Source organism: Lissotriton vulgaris, chromosome 4_1 (genome assembly GCF_964263255.1).
Source record: "Lissotriton vulgaris chromosome 4_1, aLisVul1.2, whole genome shotgun sequence".
Lineage (NCBI taxonomy): Eukaryota > Metazoa > Chordata > Amphibia > Caudata > Salamandridae > Lissotriton > Lissotriton vulgaris.
The window spans coordinates 768,973,374-768,991,836 of NC_141691.1; the positions used below are offsets into that span (position 1 = coordinate 768,973,374).

At 42.6% G+C, this 18,463-nt stretch overlaps 1 protein-coding gene across 1 annotated transcript in view; it reads left to right on the forward strand.

Annotated features, from left to right (window-relative positions):
* Positions 1–18,253, forward strand: part of LOC147722567 (CD83 antigen-like) — a 156,989-nt gene extending 138,736 nt beyond the window's left edge. The window contains exons 5-6 of the mRNA XM_086965101.1: positions 3,080–5,154; positions 18,117–18,253. Coding sequence (XP_086821227.1) covers positions 3,080–3,217 — 138 coding nt within the window. The 3' untranslated portion in view covers positions 3,218–5,154; positions 18,117–18,253. The remainder of the gene's footprint in view (positions 1–3,079; positions 5,155–18,116) is intronic.
* Positions 18,254–18,463: the final 210 nt, after the last annotated feature.

Sequence of the window (18,463 nt, forward strand, 5' to 3'; positions counted from 1 at the left end):
ACGAGGCAGGGGCTACAGCTGGCACTGACTTGTTTTGAGGAGTTTTGCTGCGACCATGGGCTTGTAGTCAATGTAGAGAAGACTACATTTATGGTACTTCATGGGTCCAGGTCTGTCAAAGCAAGAGTCTAAATGAGCGGAAGACTCTTGGAGCAGACCGATGTCTTCACTTATTTAGATGTCATCTTTGGCTATAAACTGAGCTGGAAACCCCAATTTAAGATCCTCGCTCTGAAACACTTACAACTAGCAGGAGCTTTGATTAAAGAACATAGGGTTTCTCTTACTAAGCCTGTAGCTCCAGCTGTTAAAATTTATACTACTAAAATTATCCCGCCATTTTATATGGCGCTGAAATTTGGGGATTTTGTCATTTAGCCCAACTATCAACAGCCCAGAACAAATTTTTGAGAATGGTTGTGGGACTGCCCCAATCCACCCCCCGTATTCCACTCCTTCTAGATCTTGGTTGCCAAGCAATCAAGGATACTGCATGGTACAGGCCTCTGGCGTTCTGGAGAAGGCTTTGGATTACTCCAGAATTACATCTATTCGCTAGGGGTCTGACAGAAGTAAGGGGATTGGACCGTTCACATAAGATCTCTTGACTGAATGGTGTCAAATCCTTGCTTATTGATATGGGGATGAGAGATCTATGGGACAGTCCAGAGTCAGCGGATTTCCCATCCAAAGAAATAAATAGAGCAGCGTACTGGAATTTAATCAAAACCAGGAGGCATTCCACCTTATCTAGTTCTCCTTTGTCTAGAGACTTTTGTGAGTTTAAAGATAAACCCTGCATGTAAACCTATTTGGATCTAATAACGAAACCCCGAGATCGTAAGCTCTATCATCAATTCAGAGTTGAGACTCTCCCGCTTAGGAATTTTACATGTAAATCGCTATCAGGAACCAGTGACAAATGTCCAATCTGCCCGGACTGCATAGAAGATATTGATCATTTTCTATATGTGTGCCCGGTTTATCAACAACCCAGATGCATGTGGCTCAAACCATTATGTAGAACCCTGGGAACGAGCTCTGCGCTGTTTGCTAAAAGGTTATTGAAAACTGGTTGCAATGATATTGCAGGAATGGGTGTATCTAAGTTCCTGAGCTGGGCATGGGTTTTGCGGGAGAAAAACGGGGGGTCATAATAGCTATATGCTGATTTTGCGTGGTTCGCTATTTTTTAGAAAATGGAATTTTATGTGTTACCCTTTTCTGTATTTTAGATTGTGTAAAGTCTTGTGCGTACGATATAGTTAATCCTGTCTTAACGAATTGTATCTTAAACTGTACATATAGGTATTCATATTCTTAATTTATATCAATTTCTGATGACAGTTTTTTATGGAGCATTAATGGTAATATTTTATTGTATTTTGTAATTAACTGACTGTCCTGTCTTTTAAGATGAAAATCGCAATAAAGACTTTTTTTAATTGAATTGCATCAAATAGGTTTGTCAGGTTTTGTTTAAAGTTGGACAAAGAAGTATACACATTGATTGAAAGGTCTGATATTAAAGTGGGCAGAAAGAGAGATTAACCAATATTGCTAGCCTCTGAAAGGTCCCCATAATCTCGTCATTTCCGTGGATTTTCTTGCTCTCATTTCTGAATTTTAAAGGTGAAAGGGACTCCTAGGTGATAGGTCAGGATAATGGAATAGGGCAGCTAGAGTCACAATGAAGATGTACTGAGAAAACGTTTGGATCCAGGAGATGTCCAGAGCGGTTAGTATATAGCTGCAGAAATATCTGCATTAGCTTGGGGGGTGGGGCAAGAATAAATTAGATCTGGATTCATGGTGGTTGAGTGAAATGTGCATTTACATTTTGGGATTTCTTTTGAAAGAGAATAGTTGGATCTTTTTTTACAACAATGTTATTTTTTCACTAAATTGCTATATCCCCACCCATTTTATCTGGTCAATTTTGCCTAATATCTTAATAGTTAGGGGTGAGATGTTTTTCTAGTAAGTAATCAGCCAAGTTTTGAGGGATGCAAAAGAGGTCTGTGTTATGAGATTGGCAGCAAAGGTGTTTTCGAAGGCATTGCTTGGATGCTGTTTTACCTTAAAATAGCATTGCTTTACCATTAATAAAACAGCTAATACTTGACTGGAAATACCAAAATGAATGAACTTATAGAGAATGTAATTGTACAAATTGTTTTTCTTCGGTGCAGTTTTTGGTAATAAGGAGAAAACATTTTAATTGGTTAAGGGGGTCATTAAAGATTATCAATGTTCTTGCCAATTGATGGTTAAGACCATTAGATGTTAAAGTTAGAGGGGCAGCTGGCGGTGTTCTAGAGTAGATAAATGCAGTCAGCCTTTACCCAAAAAGCTGACTAGTGGAAATAGAAAAAAAAACATTGTCCTCACTGGCCGGAAGTTGTGAAGGTGACTGTAAGCCTGGCTGCTATTTGCAATCTATAGAAGAAGCCCCTTTTGGATTACTCCATTGTAAACATCAGTAAAGTAATAAATGAACACCCACATGTGAACAAATACTACGGATTGGGTAAACTAACTATAGGGTGCTAAGCATGTCATTGTCAGGCAAATGCCTTTCAAGGTATACCCCCACTATATCACGTGTAGTATATTACATAACACTAGTATTGCATCCAGTACATTGACCTGGCACAAGTATAGTGATAATATAAATATTTCGACGACGTAGTGGTAGCTCATGCACTGGATTTTATATTATTGTATGTGAAATGTGTGGACCTCGTAATAGTGTTGTAGAACTACCTATCAACGTGTATTCCAAATAAATGTTACATGGTGCAACACGTAAGCGCGTTAATAATATAGGTAAATGCGATTTGTGAAATGCTTGTACTTGGTTCCCAGTGTCGAAAAACTTGTGCACTGAGTACAATATTAGTGCAAAGTTTTCATGCAGATTGTTTTGATAAAGTGTCCATTTAATGCATAAAAGAAAACATGCCATTTGAAAAAAATAATTAATCATGAAAACACTCTTTGAAATCTGATGGACCTTTCTGAATATTTGATATAATTTTTAGCAAATACAATAATAAGTTTATCTTCTTTTTTCTAGCTTTGCAACAGAATACAGAACATATTTCCAAAGAAAGCAAAACATGGATTAAGCCACATCCTCCCTCTATTCACAGCACAAGAAATGAAGAATTTACAATATCGAAATAAATTACTGCAGAACACAAACTTAATTTAAGTCGGGACTGACTTTAGGAACACTGTTTTCATCACTGAGGTCTGCTTTGCCGTTCCCATGGCTTCTACAGAAAAAAAACTTACTGACTTATTGACTTCGAAAATTTATAATGGCACTGGAAGTGAACCTGCCAAGAATTTCATAATTGGGATTGCAAAAAACTATAAATGTACGCATTTTATTTAAAGCAGGGGCATTCCTTCCATTGATGCAGTAGGTGTAGTGGCAGTGGAGCCCAGATGCCGAACCCTGATTATTGATGTATTTTACAGTTCAAAAAGTAGCAAGTGGGGGCATTACCTTCCCTGCAGTAGGGCTCATGACACACTAGCTACACCACAGTTTGAAAGTCCTCCAATAAAACTATTTATGTCATGGTATCTGTGCCTTACAAAGCTATTAGCAGATCCTGGTGAATGGGCTCCACAAAAGTGATAACGTTTTACTTGAGCTCTTTGCTTGTATAGAATGACACCTAATTAAACCAGGACCAGTTCATGCTGTGGCTGGCTGGTTTGGCATCAACTTCACTCATGCCATTCAGCCAAGGATAGATTGTGGTGCCACATCCATGGTGCACCACTTTATTTTTTTACCCTCAGTACGGTATAAGGTAGTAGTGGCATACGTCTGCGTGTCTTGCCCGTGTCTCTAATTTTACAGGACTTTCATTATCCCACTTCTGACATTGGCTGTGACCTCACCTGGAGTTTTCAGCTGAGCTTTTCTCTGAATTGATTTAAGCCATTTCTTTTTTACAAGAGGTTGCTACCTACATTTGTTGCGAATCAGAAGTTCGAATTGTCTCAAAGTTCAGGTAATCTGCAGAATCTACAAGGATTCCATACTGCCCACTACAGAACGAAATCCTTGGTCTCACAGACTATTATATAATTGCACAGAATGCCTAAATTAAGTAATTGTGTGAAGGAGAATGAATACTCCTAGGCATATCTTTTCATTCTGCATGGTACAATATCCAAGTAAAGATGATATCATATAGTGTGTGCGTCAATGGACGTCACCATTGTGTTGTGCACTATTAAAGCTGGTGGTACTGCTCTACTGAAAGATTGTACTGATCTGATAGGGTTTTTTTCATACGCTGATAATTGAGGAAATTGGAAAATATCTAGAAAATGTTTTAATTGATAAAATATGAATTTGCTAACATGGCACCACTCGTTGGGTGTGTGTGTGAACATCAGAGACGTATACACAATGCCAGCCTCCGCTCTGGCCTCCTTGGCCCACCAAATCCATCTATGTTTTTGGAATATCTGTAATTAATACATATGAAGAAAATGTCAAAATAATGAATTTCAGTAGCTCAAATTTCTACAGCATTTCGAAAACCAAACTTGATTTTATTATTCATTGCCATATTAAACTGAGTCCCACACAGCAGGGAGCATTGTGCAACAAGTCTTCCTCCAAAATCCTTTGTTATTCCATATACCTATTCTCAGAGGAGGAGCCGAAACCAGAACCATGAGTCGGACGGTGGATGATGGACGCTGGAAGAAGGAGCAGGACCTGGGAAGCAGGCTGTGTTTGGTGCCCTAAGTTGGTACCGGTGCCAGACCACTGAGGGCTAGGAATGAGTTTGAAGCTTGGAGCAGCTGCCACTCCCCCAGCAGTTCCTCCCTGTACCAGAGAACACCTGCTCCAGGGTGCTTTTCAGAAACAAACATAAGAGCAGGGAATTTTATTCATCAAATCAGAATTGCAATTAATGCCCAGCTACAGATGTCAGAATCTAGAGTCGGTACCAATCAGGAACAAAATTTGTTGGTGACCTCGCAGCACAAGCAGGCCAAGTATGTAACCAATTGAGGGACATCCACATTGATAACTCGACCACAAATGAAGCAGCGGGGCCTAGCAGCGGGTACATTTGGAACGTCAAAACCGCGACCTCTGGGCAAATATAAAGGGCAGCAGCGCTATCACAGCAGCAATCATACTAAGAGACAGCAACCAACCAGCTTCGATCTACAAGAATGAGTACCGCTGCGTATTTGAGTGTCCTGTACTTCCGACATGGTATGCTAAGAAGTGTTCTTCTTATATGTTACTTTACCATTACTTAACTGACGTTTTTTCTTAGGTGACAAACTTTCACCTAGCGAGCTCGCCGTTATTCCCGGTTTTCCTAAATTGGTTGACTTATGAGTGCTGCCCCTTAGGATTATTAACTTGGTATTAATATACTGCATATGGGTGCATATATTTGCTTCTTCCTCCTGCCATTCTGTGTGGACTTTGGGCCTTTCTTTCCCGTATGTACTCTCAGATCTGGGTAATCCCTTATGATTCTCACTATTAGTTTTAAATTCTAACATTTTATTTAAAAAAAAATGTTCTCGTGTTTTTAAACATTTCTTGAGGTGCTCCTTTCTAGCTACATGTCCTTTGTCTGAATTTATCCTTCATCCCCCCCTCTGGGACTGGTGTTAGATATACTTGGATATAGACATGTGTCAGCCTGTTCATGTTGTACATAGAGTTGTTTGGATCAGTCCTCTTAGGCCACAAGTGTTTGTAAATAGAATTGTTTGAATCTGTCCTCTTAGGCCACAAGTAACTACAACCATAATATAAATTATGGTATGTCATATATATTTTTAAATTTGGTTACATCAAATTTTGTATTATATTTTGTGTGACTTGTTGTTTGTTGGGTTAGTCTAATTCAGTTTAGTGCTGTGATTATTTTTGTCTACATGTATTATGTTTAATGTATATTTATGTGTGTATATATATATGTTTGTAATTTTTACAGCCCTGACGAAGTTCCTTAAGGCAAAAAATGGGAACGAAACGCGTTGGCTGTGCCTTTGCTTCATGAATACCTTTTGAATAAAGAAGAAGACATTTACAAATTACTTTCTTTATTGACTTCATTTGAGTGCACCTTCGTTTTTGTTTCTTTACATTGTGGTAAATTGTACATCCTACGGCAGCGGGTGTTGAAAGGGATTGCACCATCCTAACCTCAAGAACTTTAAGATCCGTTGTGCTTGACCTTGTCTGCTGCTTTTGGTCTTCTGGTTCTAGAATCCTAATTTGAGTAAGGGTGGTCAGGATGAACTAGATTTTGCAGTTAAACAGAAACAAGAAATGATGAAGAGAAATTTTGATAGAGTCAAAAATGTGAAGGATGTACAAATTGAAATTGGAGACTGGGTTATGATTAAAAAACCCTTCAGAGTTTCTAAAGGAAATTCAATTTTTACAAGTCCTGTTCAGGTTGCTAAAGTTAGTAAAAATGCTGTGTTTTTGGGGGGTGTGGTAAATAGTTTAGTAATTTACCTTGATCGGAATTTCTATAATATCAATAAGGTCAAGTATGAAGAGCAGAGTCCATGGTGGTTCGAATTCAGGGTCTTTATTCAGTAACTCGAGTAAAGGGAGAGCTCCGTCACCTGAGGAGGATCAGAAGAATCTCTAACTTTCATCAAAGAGGACATGGTATTTATACACATAAAAGAGGAAGGAGCTTCCCTTGAGCAAAACTCGGATAGCTGCGTTTGTAACAATACAGAAGTCAGTAAAACTCGGATAGCTGTGTCGTAATTTTACAGAAATCATAGCAACGTTACTGTGTCAAAATCATACAGAAGGCATGACTGGAAGAAGTGTGACTGTGTCTTTAATCATGAGGAAGTCACGGCAGAAGCAGAGCATTGAGAAATAATCCTAGGCTGGTTCCTTAGATAAGAGAGAGAGAGAGAGAGAAAAAAAAGGAGAACTGGTCGTTAACAGGATGTCTGGTGTCGTGTCTTTCAGCAAACCGGGGCTCTTCTTCTCGGAATTGGTTGTTGTGGTTTAGCAAAACGGGGCCTATTTCTCGGATTCGGCCCGATTATAGGGAAAAGGTTACAAATGGGGGGTCTTGTTCTCGGAATCGTCTTAACCATAGGAATGTACAGTTTGAGTGGGGAAGCTGTTTCTCGGCATCGCCCTAACCATAAGAATGTACCTTTGAAATTTAGAGGAAGGAGAGTGCGTGTGCAACGTTTGTGTGCGCGTGATTGGGTTTGCTCGTGTTCTCGTTTGCTTGTTTTCCGACATGATGGGCTCGAGGACGTGACTAAGAGGGTGCATGATGGGACATAAACTGCGAAAATAATCTTTTTTCACATTCCCTCCTTGTCCCATAATATACCCTTTAAAATTCTTCTTCTTTTTAGTTTACTTCTATGCTCATTAGGCCGTCTACTTGTTCCTGTAGCATGATTCTTTCCTTTTCTTTCTTTCTGGACTGGGGTTTGGGAATGCAGGCAGTGATACAGAAACTACAGAGAGCTGGGCCACACTGAATACAGAGGCAACAGGTGAAGAGAATGGCTAGAGCAAGACCTATTATTGTAAGGATCTCCCACCCCCATGAGGACAGGAGGCCCCAGAGCCATCCCGTCAGGGACCAGGCTCCGGTGTCTGCGTCTAGTTTCTTTGAAAGCACATGAAGGCGGGAAATGGCAGAATATACTGAGGGAGCATTATCTGGAATGTATATACAGCAGCTGGATCCGATCAGTTCACATACGCCACCACGGTCTGCTAATATGATATCTAGGACCATACGGTTCTGTAACGTCATGAGTCTATCGGAAGCCATCTCAGCCGTGATGTTGCTTAACGCACCAGCGGTCTTGTTTATGGCTCCCTGAACTACACGAGTTAGTTGTCTTATGTGGCGGCTATTGATCATGGGCCCCCAGAAAGGGATGATTCCTTTGAAGAAATCGCCAGCCTCTTGATCCACTGTGTCTTCAGCATCCATAACCCCCCTTCGCTGTCTATTAATCACGGTCGGAGGATCACTTAGATGATAATCTGCTGGGGCGGTGTAGGTAGGGGGGAGGAGAAATGCAATGTAGCATTTTCCGGACCAGCCTTGAGGTAGCCAAGTACGTACGTGCGTGAGGTCCACTGTCTCCCATCTTCTGACCGTTGCCCTTACCTCTTACACAAAACAGACCCTTATGAGGCACAGCCCATCCTCCCTGCTTGCTCTGTCTCTTCTGAACTGAGAATGTTTCTCTAAAGGAGGTAGTGTCATTAAAGAGGAAATAACTGGTATTTTCACTATTATCTGCTCGTCCCCATGTTGCAGTGAAATCTACCATCTTTTGATCAGCGCGCACAGTCTTTGTTTTTATCTTGTTCCAGGTACTAGTGTTTTTGGTCTTGGTTCCAGGGATGTTTCTAACAGAGACAGAGAATATCATAGAGAGAGCATAGGTAGATCCAGCATAGCCGAAAGGGAGAGGGATAAAAGGCATACCTCCGTGTACGGAGTGTGGCATTAAGCCGCAGACCCAACAGTTGGTTTTGTTGATAACTAGTTGGTGTTGATGGAGTGTGGAGATGAATGTGTTATTGAAGAATTATTTTCTCCTACTTTCGAGATGCGGGGGAAGATCTATGTGTGAATGTATAGCAGTGTTGTTCAAAAGCGTAGGGGAAGAAAGTGGAAAAGCTAGATGAAGGAGCCAACCTAGACAAGCCATGATGCAGAAAATAAGAATTATGATAGAAAAGAAAATGGAGACTTGATTTTGTGATGTTTTTGTGCAATAAGTCTTTGTCTTCATGATTTCGGCTGCTTAGTCTGAGTAAGGTATGTGCCAGTGACCGGACACTTCCCAGCAACCGCTTCACCAAGCGTCCGTCTTGGGCTTAATTAGCCACTGGTAGGTCGAGGTCAAGCACAAAGTCTCAAGTCTGTTTTGGATAAGATCGCAGCCGCAATTTGTACTCTTCTTTGGGCAAAAGTTCAGGAAGGGGTGAAATAGAGTCTGTTGTTTCAGTGTCTTTAAAGTCTGATGGTTTAGTGTCTCTGGTCTCGGGATCAGCAACAGCGTCCGAAGGAGTTGGTCCGTAGAAGGGCTTGCAGTGGCTCACATGGAGCCATCCTTTTCGTCCTTCGACCTTGATGGCGGGCCTCGTTGTGAGCAGCACCAGCTTGGGAGACGTCCACCTCCTTTCCAGAGGGTTGGTTCGGTCAAAATTTCGGACGAGCACCCATTGGCCAGGCTGAAGGGAGTGCTCGTCGGGCGTGGTCTTGTCTGGAAAAGTTGCAGCCACCTGTGAACGGCAAGAACGTAGTGCAGACATCAAAAAAGCCAAGTAATCTGTCTGTACATTTGCGTCAATATCAGTTAGCTTTTTAGGAGATGGGACACCCAGATATTTGGAGGTCTCCAATATGTGATCTCATAGGGTGACAGGCCCGTCCGAGATTGTGCCACTATTCGCATGTAGAACAGGGCAACTGGAAGAGCTGTCACCCAGTCAATTTGTTTGTCAGCGCATATTTTTGCCAACTTGGTTTTTAATGTCTGATTGTGTCGCTCCACCAGGCCTGCTGCTTGGGGATGTCTGACACAGTGAAATTTCCAGGTGTAACCTAACAGTAGGGAAACTGCTTCCATTAGTTTAGAGGAGAAGGGTTGTCCATTGTCAGAGTAGATGACTCTGGGCAACCCGTATCTTGGGAAAAATTCCCTCACCAATTGTTTAGCTGTCATTTGGGCACCATAGTCTGGGACAGGGTAAGCTTCAGGCCATCGGGTTAAGGTACAGACTACTACGAGGACATACTTGTATCCTCGACATCTTTCCATCTGGATATAATCCATTTGGAGGACCTCAAAGGGGTAATCTGGAGGATGGAACCCTCCTTGTTCAACTGATACACTTTTCCCGGGATTGAACTGACAGCAAATCATACAGGTTCGTACTTTTTGTTTGGCTGCTGCACGCAGATGCTTGTTGTGCCATATCAAATTCAGACTGTCCAACATTCCTTTTTCTCCTAGATGGGCAGGACCATGGGCAGTTTCTATCATTACGGGAACCATTATGTCAGGAAGAAACCATTTGGACTTGTCTTTTGTTACCCAACCTTGATCTTTGTGTGTACCTCCCTCTTCCTCCCATTTTCTCTTTTCGGTCTCGGTGGCTTGGATTTGGATGTCTACTACATCTTTGGTGGGATCGATAACTGGACAGATAGTTCTAGTGATGGTTTCAGTGCTTAGTGTTCCTGTCTGAGCAGCATGTTTAGCTGTGGAGTCCGCCAAAGCATTGCCTCTAGTGATAGAGTCTATGACTTTGGTATGTGCTTTGCATTTTAGTATAGCTACTTCTGTGGGTCTGTGTACTGCTTCTAGTAGCTGGAGGATAAGATCTCCATGTTGGATCTTTGTTCCATGAGAGGTTAGGAAACCTCTCTCTCTGCACAAAATTCCAAAATTGTGGACGAACCCGAAGGCGTACTGTGAATCGGTGTAGATGTTAACTTGTTTTCCTTTAGACCACTCACATGCTTGTGTGAGAGCTATTAGCTCTGCTGCTTGTGCTGAATGTACGTATATCCTAGCTGCTAAGAGGACTGTGTTTTCTGTATTGACAACATAGGCTTCTGAAAGTTTGCCTGATTGGAGGCGCATACAGGAACCGTCTACAAACAGTGTGTGTTCTGGTGTACTTAGAGGGACATCTGTAAGATCAGACCGGGGCTTTGTGACTAGTTCGACTACCTCTAAGCAGTCGTGAATCTGATGGTCAACTGGAATAGTAGGCAGTAATGTAGCTGGGTTGAGGATATTGCATCTTTTGATGATGATGTGGGGTTGAAACAGAGTGACTTTGTAACCTGTGAGGCGGGCTATGGTCAGGTGTTGTGTCTGGGTCCTATTCAAGAGTAGTTCTACTTCATGTGGAACTTGTACTTCAAGATAGTGTCCTAGTACTATGGAGTCACTTTGTCGTATTGCTAGAGCTGTAGCTGCGACAGATTTCAAACAGGCAGGCAAACCTTGTGCAACAGGGTTAAGAGTGCTAGAAAAATAAGCACAGGGACGATGTTTGTTGGCTTGTGTTTGTGTGAGCACTGACAAGGCTGTACCTTCCCGTTCTGTGACAAAGAGGACAAAAGGTTTGGCATAATCAGGTGTAGCTAGGACTGGTGCAGAGCATAATGCTTGTTTAAGGGTGTCAAAAGCAAAGGTATGATCAGGTGTCCATGGCAATGGAGAAGAGGTTGTGGTTGTTAGCTGTATCAGAGGTTTGGCCAAGTATGCAAATTGAGGAATCCACTGTCTACAGTAGGACGTGAGGCCAATAAAGGCACAGACTTCTTTCTGCGTCTTAGGAACAGGAATGTAAAAAATTTGTTGAATTCTTTCAGGTGTGAATGCCCTACCCTCCTTTGATAGCAGGTGCCCTAGGTAGGCCACCTGCTGTAAACACAATTGCAATTTCGAGGGTGACACCTTGTGGCCATGTTGTGCAAAGAACATTAGGACAATCCGTGATGCTGGTTCATATTCTGGTTCAGAGCGTGCGGTGATCAGTAGGTCATCGACATATTGAAACAATGTTGTATTTGAGGGCATAACAATGTCATCTAACTGTCTTTTAAGTGCCTGACTATAGATACTGGGACTTTCTGTGTATCCTTGAGGAGCTCTTGTGAAACAGAAGCTACGACCTTGTAGTGAGAATCCGAATAGGTACTGGCTGTCTTGGTGAATGGGTACACTGAAGAAGGCATTTTTCAGGTCAATTACAGTAAAATGTGTGGCTTCAGGATCTATAGCTGTTAGCAGAGTACTGATGTCAGAGACCACAGGGTATTGTTGTACCACACACTTATTTAATTCACGTAGGTCAACCACTAGTCAGTAAACTGGTGGGTCACCGTCATCTGTTTTCTTTCTTACTGGTAAGACTGTTGAATTACATATGCTGGAAGGTACTTCTCTGACTACTCCTTTCTGTATTAAGTCACGGATAATATGGATGAGGGCTTGTTTTGCATCTGGAGGTAACTTGTACTGTCGGACAAGAGGTAGGACAACACCTTCCTTTAGTGTGACCATGTGTGGTGTAATGTCCATGAACCCTACGTCAGTCGGATCTGTAGCCCATAATGTAGCAGGAATGTCTCTTAGTCTGATGTCTAATTCTCGTGTGGTGAAATGACCTTTGAAATCTCGGAGGAATAGTCGTATTCCTTTCGGGGAACAGCATATCACAGCACCCAGTTCCTTTAACGTCTGGATGCCGAGTAAGTTTTCGGGACATGACTTAGTAAGTACCAAATCAGTGGATGTTGTAAGAGGACCAACTTGAAGTGATACTGGTTGAGAAACCTTGTTGATGACTGGTGTACCTGAAAAACCCAAGGAAATACTATTCGAGCCAGAGAGGGGTACCTTGGAAACTTCGTTGTGTTGTACTGTTGTCCTACTGGCCCGGTGTCAATTAGACATTTTGTTTCTTTACCTAAGAGCTTAGCATTTACATAGGGACCCTTTTGGTCGTCCGGGAACGGGATAAGTGGACGACTGTCGTGTTCCTCCCAGCTGTCTCATAAAATTGAGGGGAATATAGGACAGGATGACACTGGGTACTGATAGAGTTGGGTGGTAGGTTTAGTATCAGTTAGAGGAGCTGATGTGGGAACAGAGGGTCGTGGGGGATAGTTACGGGGTTGGGTCTTCCCAGTGGCAATATTACAAAGTGACCTAGCCTTTTGCAATAATTGCAAGTAACTTTTTCTTGTGACACTTGAGCTTGTTTAGGGGTCTGTTGGATTGTATTAGTTTGTGCTACCAATACCTTCATTTTAGTATCCTTCGTTCTTTTCTTTTCTTGTTCTTGTTCGTCTCTAATCTTATTTTGGTGATATTGGAGCATCTGAAGTGCTTGTGAAGGGGAGCTTGCTTGCCAAGTACTCTCTACCTTTAGTACTCTATTTCTGATGATCGTAGGCAAGGCATTTTCTACGAATTTGGAGACTAATAATCGACTATAGGCGTCTCCACCTGAGGAGAGGCCGCTGTTGATGAGAAAACATTTCTCTAATAGTAGTCCCCTACATCCTCATCTGGTTTCTGTTTGCATGCAGAGATAGCATCCCAATCTTCTTTCTTAGTGGTCAGCAACTGGGAGAGTATTTTCGGGAGAAGGCGAGGGAGTTCTAGGACTAGAGGTCCCAGGCCTTGTCCAGCAGCACGAGTACTTTCTTCTGTCTCTAAAGCTGTCCATACTATCTTTTTCCCTTCTACCTCCCAATCTTTTCCTTTTAGTTTGTCATATGTCCCTTGAGGCAGTAGGACTTTAAGGAGAATATTGAGATCCTTATAGGTAAAGGAACCCATTTGAAGAATATCCTTGAGTTCCCTATGAAAACCCGAAGGATCTTTTTCGTGAGAAGGGACCATTTTCTTCATTTCTAGTATTTCTACTTTTGTCAGGGGTGTGTATACAAATGTTTGTTGTAGCTTTCCTCCAGAATCTACAACGGGATGTACTTCTCGGAGGGGGAACTGCCCTTGGTCATAGTGATAGGGATTTGCCTCATAACTGTCTGAAAAGTATTGAACATATCGCTGTCGTAGGTCAAGGAAGATATTAAGGAATTCTTGTCCCCTGGCCACCCACCTCCCTTCTAAGCAGTCTCGTAAGAGAGAATGTAACTTTTTGGGCGGGCAACCAGTATCTTCGTACATCGTAATGAGGTGTTGAACCATATAGATGCTTGCTAACCTTTGGGACGTTAGAGGGATCGATAGAAACATTTGAGCAACTATATCAGGGCCATATATAGAGTATTGAGATACCCAATGGGTGCTTGATCAAGCTAGTTCTTTTTCTTGGGTAGTGAGTGGAGGTTCGTCGTCCATCCACTCATCTAGAGCTTCTTGTGTTCGTTGGAACAATCTATCTGTAGGAGTTGACAGTTTCTTAGTTTTGATCTTGATTTGTCCACTATTCTGGGAACGAGGGATACGGGAGCGTACTGCTCCTTGAAAAGGAGTTTCTTCTTCCCTGTCTGTACACTTGTTCTCTATTTCCTGAGTAGGGGTGTCTTTTCGATGGAAGTCAGAAACCTTGCTTGTAAAGAGAGGAATAAAGAGATCTATTTATTTTATCTTATTATAGCTACCTGCAACCACTGCTTGATCTAGTTGTAATAAATCATCAGGAACTCTTTTTCCTACACTGGCTATCATTCTGATAAAACAGGTGATCATGAATCGTGAGAGGCATTTTCTATGTGCTATGGGTCTATTTTAATAGCTTCCTGTAGGGCTTCTAAATTTTCTCTCGTTCGGAGAGTTTCGTAGATTTTGTTCAAACAATTTGCGACATTCGATACCTCCTGTATACCTTCTAGAGCTTCTCGTAGACGAAGGGAGATATCTACTTGTGAGCCTTCCCCTGGGGTCGGGTCGTAATCACATTCTAACATGGGTGGATCCCCGCTTGAGGTGTCAAAGATGGTTTCAGTCTGGGTGACTATTCGTCTGGCTGTTATTTGATTGGTATAAGCAGGAGAAGGTTCCATTAAGTAGGTGGTAATGAAGTCTTTGGGAGCAGAAGGAGTTTTAGGACATGGGGGTGCTGTGGGAATACTAGGGTTATGCTCGGACTCTGTCTTTTGTGAAAGGACGGGATGCATTCCTGTCACAGAGGCCGAGGCCTCCCTCTTTATTTGTTCAAAATGAATATCCGCCTTCTGTTCTCGTAACTTTCTCATCTTACTTTCTTCTGACATTCTATTGCTTTCTCTACTTTCCTTTGCTCTTTCTGTTCCCTTTGATGTGCTTCCTTTCGCCATAATTCAATACTCTCTAACATCGAGGGTCTTGCTTTCTTTTCCCAACATTTCTTTTCAACTGCCATGATACACTTCAAATCCCATGTGCCACTCTTTGGCCATCTAATCGCAATTTCTAAATCTTGAGTGTACTCTTTCCACAAACCCAAGTACAAAACGGCACCTATGCCATACTTGGTGTACATAAGAAAACCAGGAGTATCCTTTGGGTGGACTGGTACATCTTGTTCCAGTAATCCCCTCCGGGTACCCAGTTTACACAACTTTGAAAACAAAGGCATTGTGACAACAAACAACAAAAACTTACACTTGATAACTTGATATATCCTGAGTATCAGAATACAAACATACCGTTTTCTAGAAACCTAGAACCCGTCTTGACCGTGCTCTGAAAAATCAGAACCCGTCTTGACCGTGCTCTGAATAAATCAGAACCCGTCTTGAAACACCCCCAGCAGTACTCACCGAGGTGCAGAGAACTTAAAGATCTTGAAGATCTGGACACTGGACTAGTTGCGCTGCGCTTTTGATCGGGCGACTTGGCGGGATTCTGAAGACCTCGGACTCGGTAATCTTGACAGGCTTCGGGCTCTGAGTCGAGACTTCCGCTGTCGTCCTCACCGCCTCGTATGGATGCTCAGACCCGGTACAGCCTCTCTCGGACACGAAGGAGTTCATGCAGGAACACCCTGCAGCGTGCACTCTTTTGAAGTCCGTCGATGTCTTGAAGAGACCGGTTTGGGTCCGCATCACCGGCGTGTGGGGAGAAAGGGAAGTTCCTGTTCGGGCGCCAATTTGCTGTGGTAAATATTTTAGTAATTTACCTTGATCGGAATTTCTATAATATCAATAAGGTCAAGTATGAAGAGCAGAGACGGTGCTGGTTCGAATTCAGGGTCTTTATTCAGTAACTCGAGTTAAGGGAGAGCTCCGTCACCTGAGGATGATCGGAAGAATCTCTAACTTTCATTAAAGAGGACATGGTATTTATACATATAAAAGAGGAAGGAGCTTCCCTTGAGCAAAACTCGGATAGCTGCGTTTGTAACAATACAGAAGTCAGTAAAACTCGGATAGCCGTGTCGTAATTTTACAGAAATCATAGCAATGTTACTGTGTCAAAATCATACAGAAGTCATGGCAGGAAGAAGCGTGACTGTGTCTTTAATCATGAGGAAGGCACAGCAGAAGCAGAGCATTGAGAAATAATCATAGGCTTGTTCCTTAGATAAGAGAGAGAGAGAGAGAAAAAAGGAGAACTGGTCGTTAACAGGATGTCTGGTGTTGTGTCTTTCAGCAAACGGGGGCTCTTCTTCTCAGAGTTGGTTGTCGTGGTTTAGCAAAACGGGGCCTATTTCTCGGAATCGGCCCAATTATAGGGAAATGGTTACAAATGGGGGGTCTTGTTCTCGGAATCGGCTTAACCATAGGAATGTACAGTTTGAGTGGCGAAGCTGTTTCTCGGCATCGCTCTAACCATAAGAATGTACATTTGAATTTTAGAGGAAGGAGAGTGCGTGTGCAACTTTTGTGTGCGCGTGATCAGGTTTGCGCGTGTTCTCGTTTTTCGTTTTCCGACATGATGGGCTCGGGGGCGTGACTGAGAGGGTGTATGATGGGACATAAACTGCGAAAAATAATCTTTTTCCACAGGGAGAAGGGCTGGTGGAATGTAATGTTGTTTGATTGTTAGGAGCCTTCTGCAGTCTGGGGTTCGATGGGCTTTGTCAGTTGCTTGTCGGACTCCGGGCTGATGAGGCGCTCCTCCTGTGGTTGTAACCTATGAAATAAATGTACTCTTATTTCTACATTTGGATCCTGGATTATTTAGACCTTTGGTCTTCTACAGTAGTAAAGGCATGTGTGCAAAAGGAAACAAAAAAAAAGGGTTGGGATTGGGGGGGCTCCCCCCACCACCCAAAAAAACATGCAGGTTAAATAAAGGGGGGTCGGGGCTGGGGGGTCTCCCCCCCAAAAGAAACTCACCAGATTCAGAAAGATGAAGAAATATGGAGGCAATCGGCATCGTTAGAGGAAACGGAAAGAGATTTCCGTTTCCTCTAAACAACGTGAAACGTCACATCGGAAGGGATTGGAAAGAAGAGGACGTGGAGAGGTAAGGAGGAATGAGGGGGTGGTTTCACAGGGGAACAATATAAGGGTTAATTTACAGTGATAGGAGATATCCTTTAACATAAAAATGCCAATAACATGCATAGTTTCACAACGAAAAACGTTGTAAAAATGTGCGTGTTAAAGGCATTTTCGTAGTAAAGGAGATGCGTGGGAAAGGAATTCCGTTGTAACACATGCGTGGTAAAGGCATGCGTTGCAACGGTATTCATTGTAACATCATACAACCCTTGGGGGAAATGTCAGGGCAAGATATATTGTTCCCCCCCTGACGGCAATGACTCCACTCTCTCAACCGATTTTATAGTAATCATTAAAAACGCACCACTTATGGCAAAAAAGGGTCTCACCAATAGAAGGGGCCTTAGCCAGTTTGGGGTGTTTTAGGTAATTAAGGGATGGGTGGCCGGGAGGGGGGAGACCAGTATCTATTGAACTTTTACCAGCTTCCAGGGCAATGCTCCCATAACAGAAGTAAATCCCTATCTTAACCCCTTCAATGCTTGTGACGGAACCATTCCGTCATCAGTCACGGTTGGGCTGTGCTGATGACGGAATGGTTCCGTCACAACCACACCCATTTCAATGAGGGGCAGCACAGGAGGGGAAATCCATTAGCAGCGATGGAGTTAAAGGGAAAGAATTTACACTTTAAAACCATTTTTAAGGAAAAGGTAGCGCAATTAAAATGTACTATACCGCTTGTAGGCTAAGAAGGGTCCAAGCAATAATTGGTGTACTTGCAAGCACGGTGCGTTTTAACTTCAAGGGATGGGAGGCAGTGAAGGTGGCAGGAGTTGGGGCGGAGGGTTGTTGATTATGTGTTTTTATACTGTAAAGATTTTAATTAATCACACGGTTAATAATCTACTTACTTACTTACCTGCTCCACCCCTCGCCATGCTTTATCTGCCCTGCTTACTTGCTGCCGGTGGTACAGCAGCATAGCAGCCACTCGTTGTTGACCATGTTGTGTTGTGGTACCTTGGCAGGCATTGTTTGGGTGTCCCACAGAAGACTACGGTGGTGGATGAAGACATCTGAAGCCAGTCCAGCTAGCCAGCCTGTGAGCGATTAGCAATGTCGGAGGGCACCTATTATCCAGCAGAGGCCACCTATAAGCCTCTCAACACAGGTTGGTTAGTGTACCCCGAGTTTGTGGAGAAAATATTAACCTTTGAAGGAACTTTGAAACCTTTTGTAAAGGAGCTCACGTTTGAAGAAAAAACATGCCCATGGAGACAGGAAGAATTGAACCACTATCCCTCATAAGGAGAATCTAGCCCCTTGAGCCCTATTCCACCTGTCACTATGCTAGGTGGTGAAAATTTACATATAACATTCGATCCAAAAATTCTAGACAGTGGGCTTCCATGGGTGGCTGCAACAATATCTTCAGTATAGGACACATCATTTTGAGAAGTGGAGGAGGAAGAGAGAGAGAAGGTGCTTTGTTATTTGGACACTGA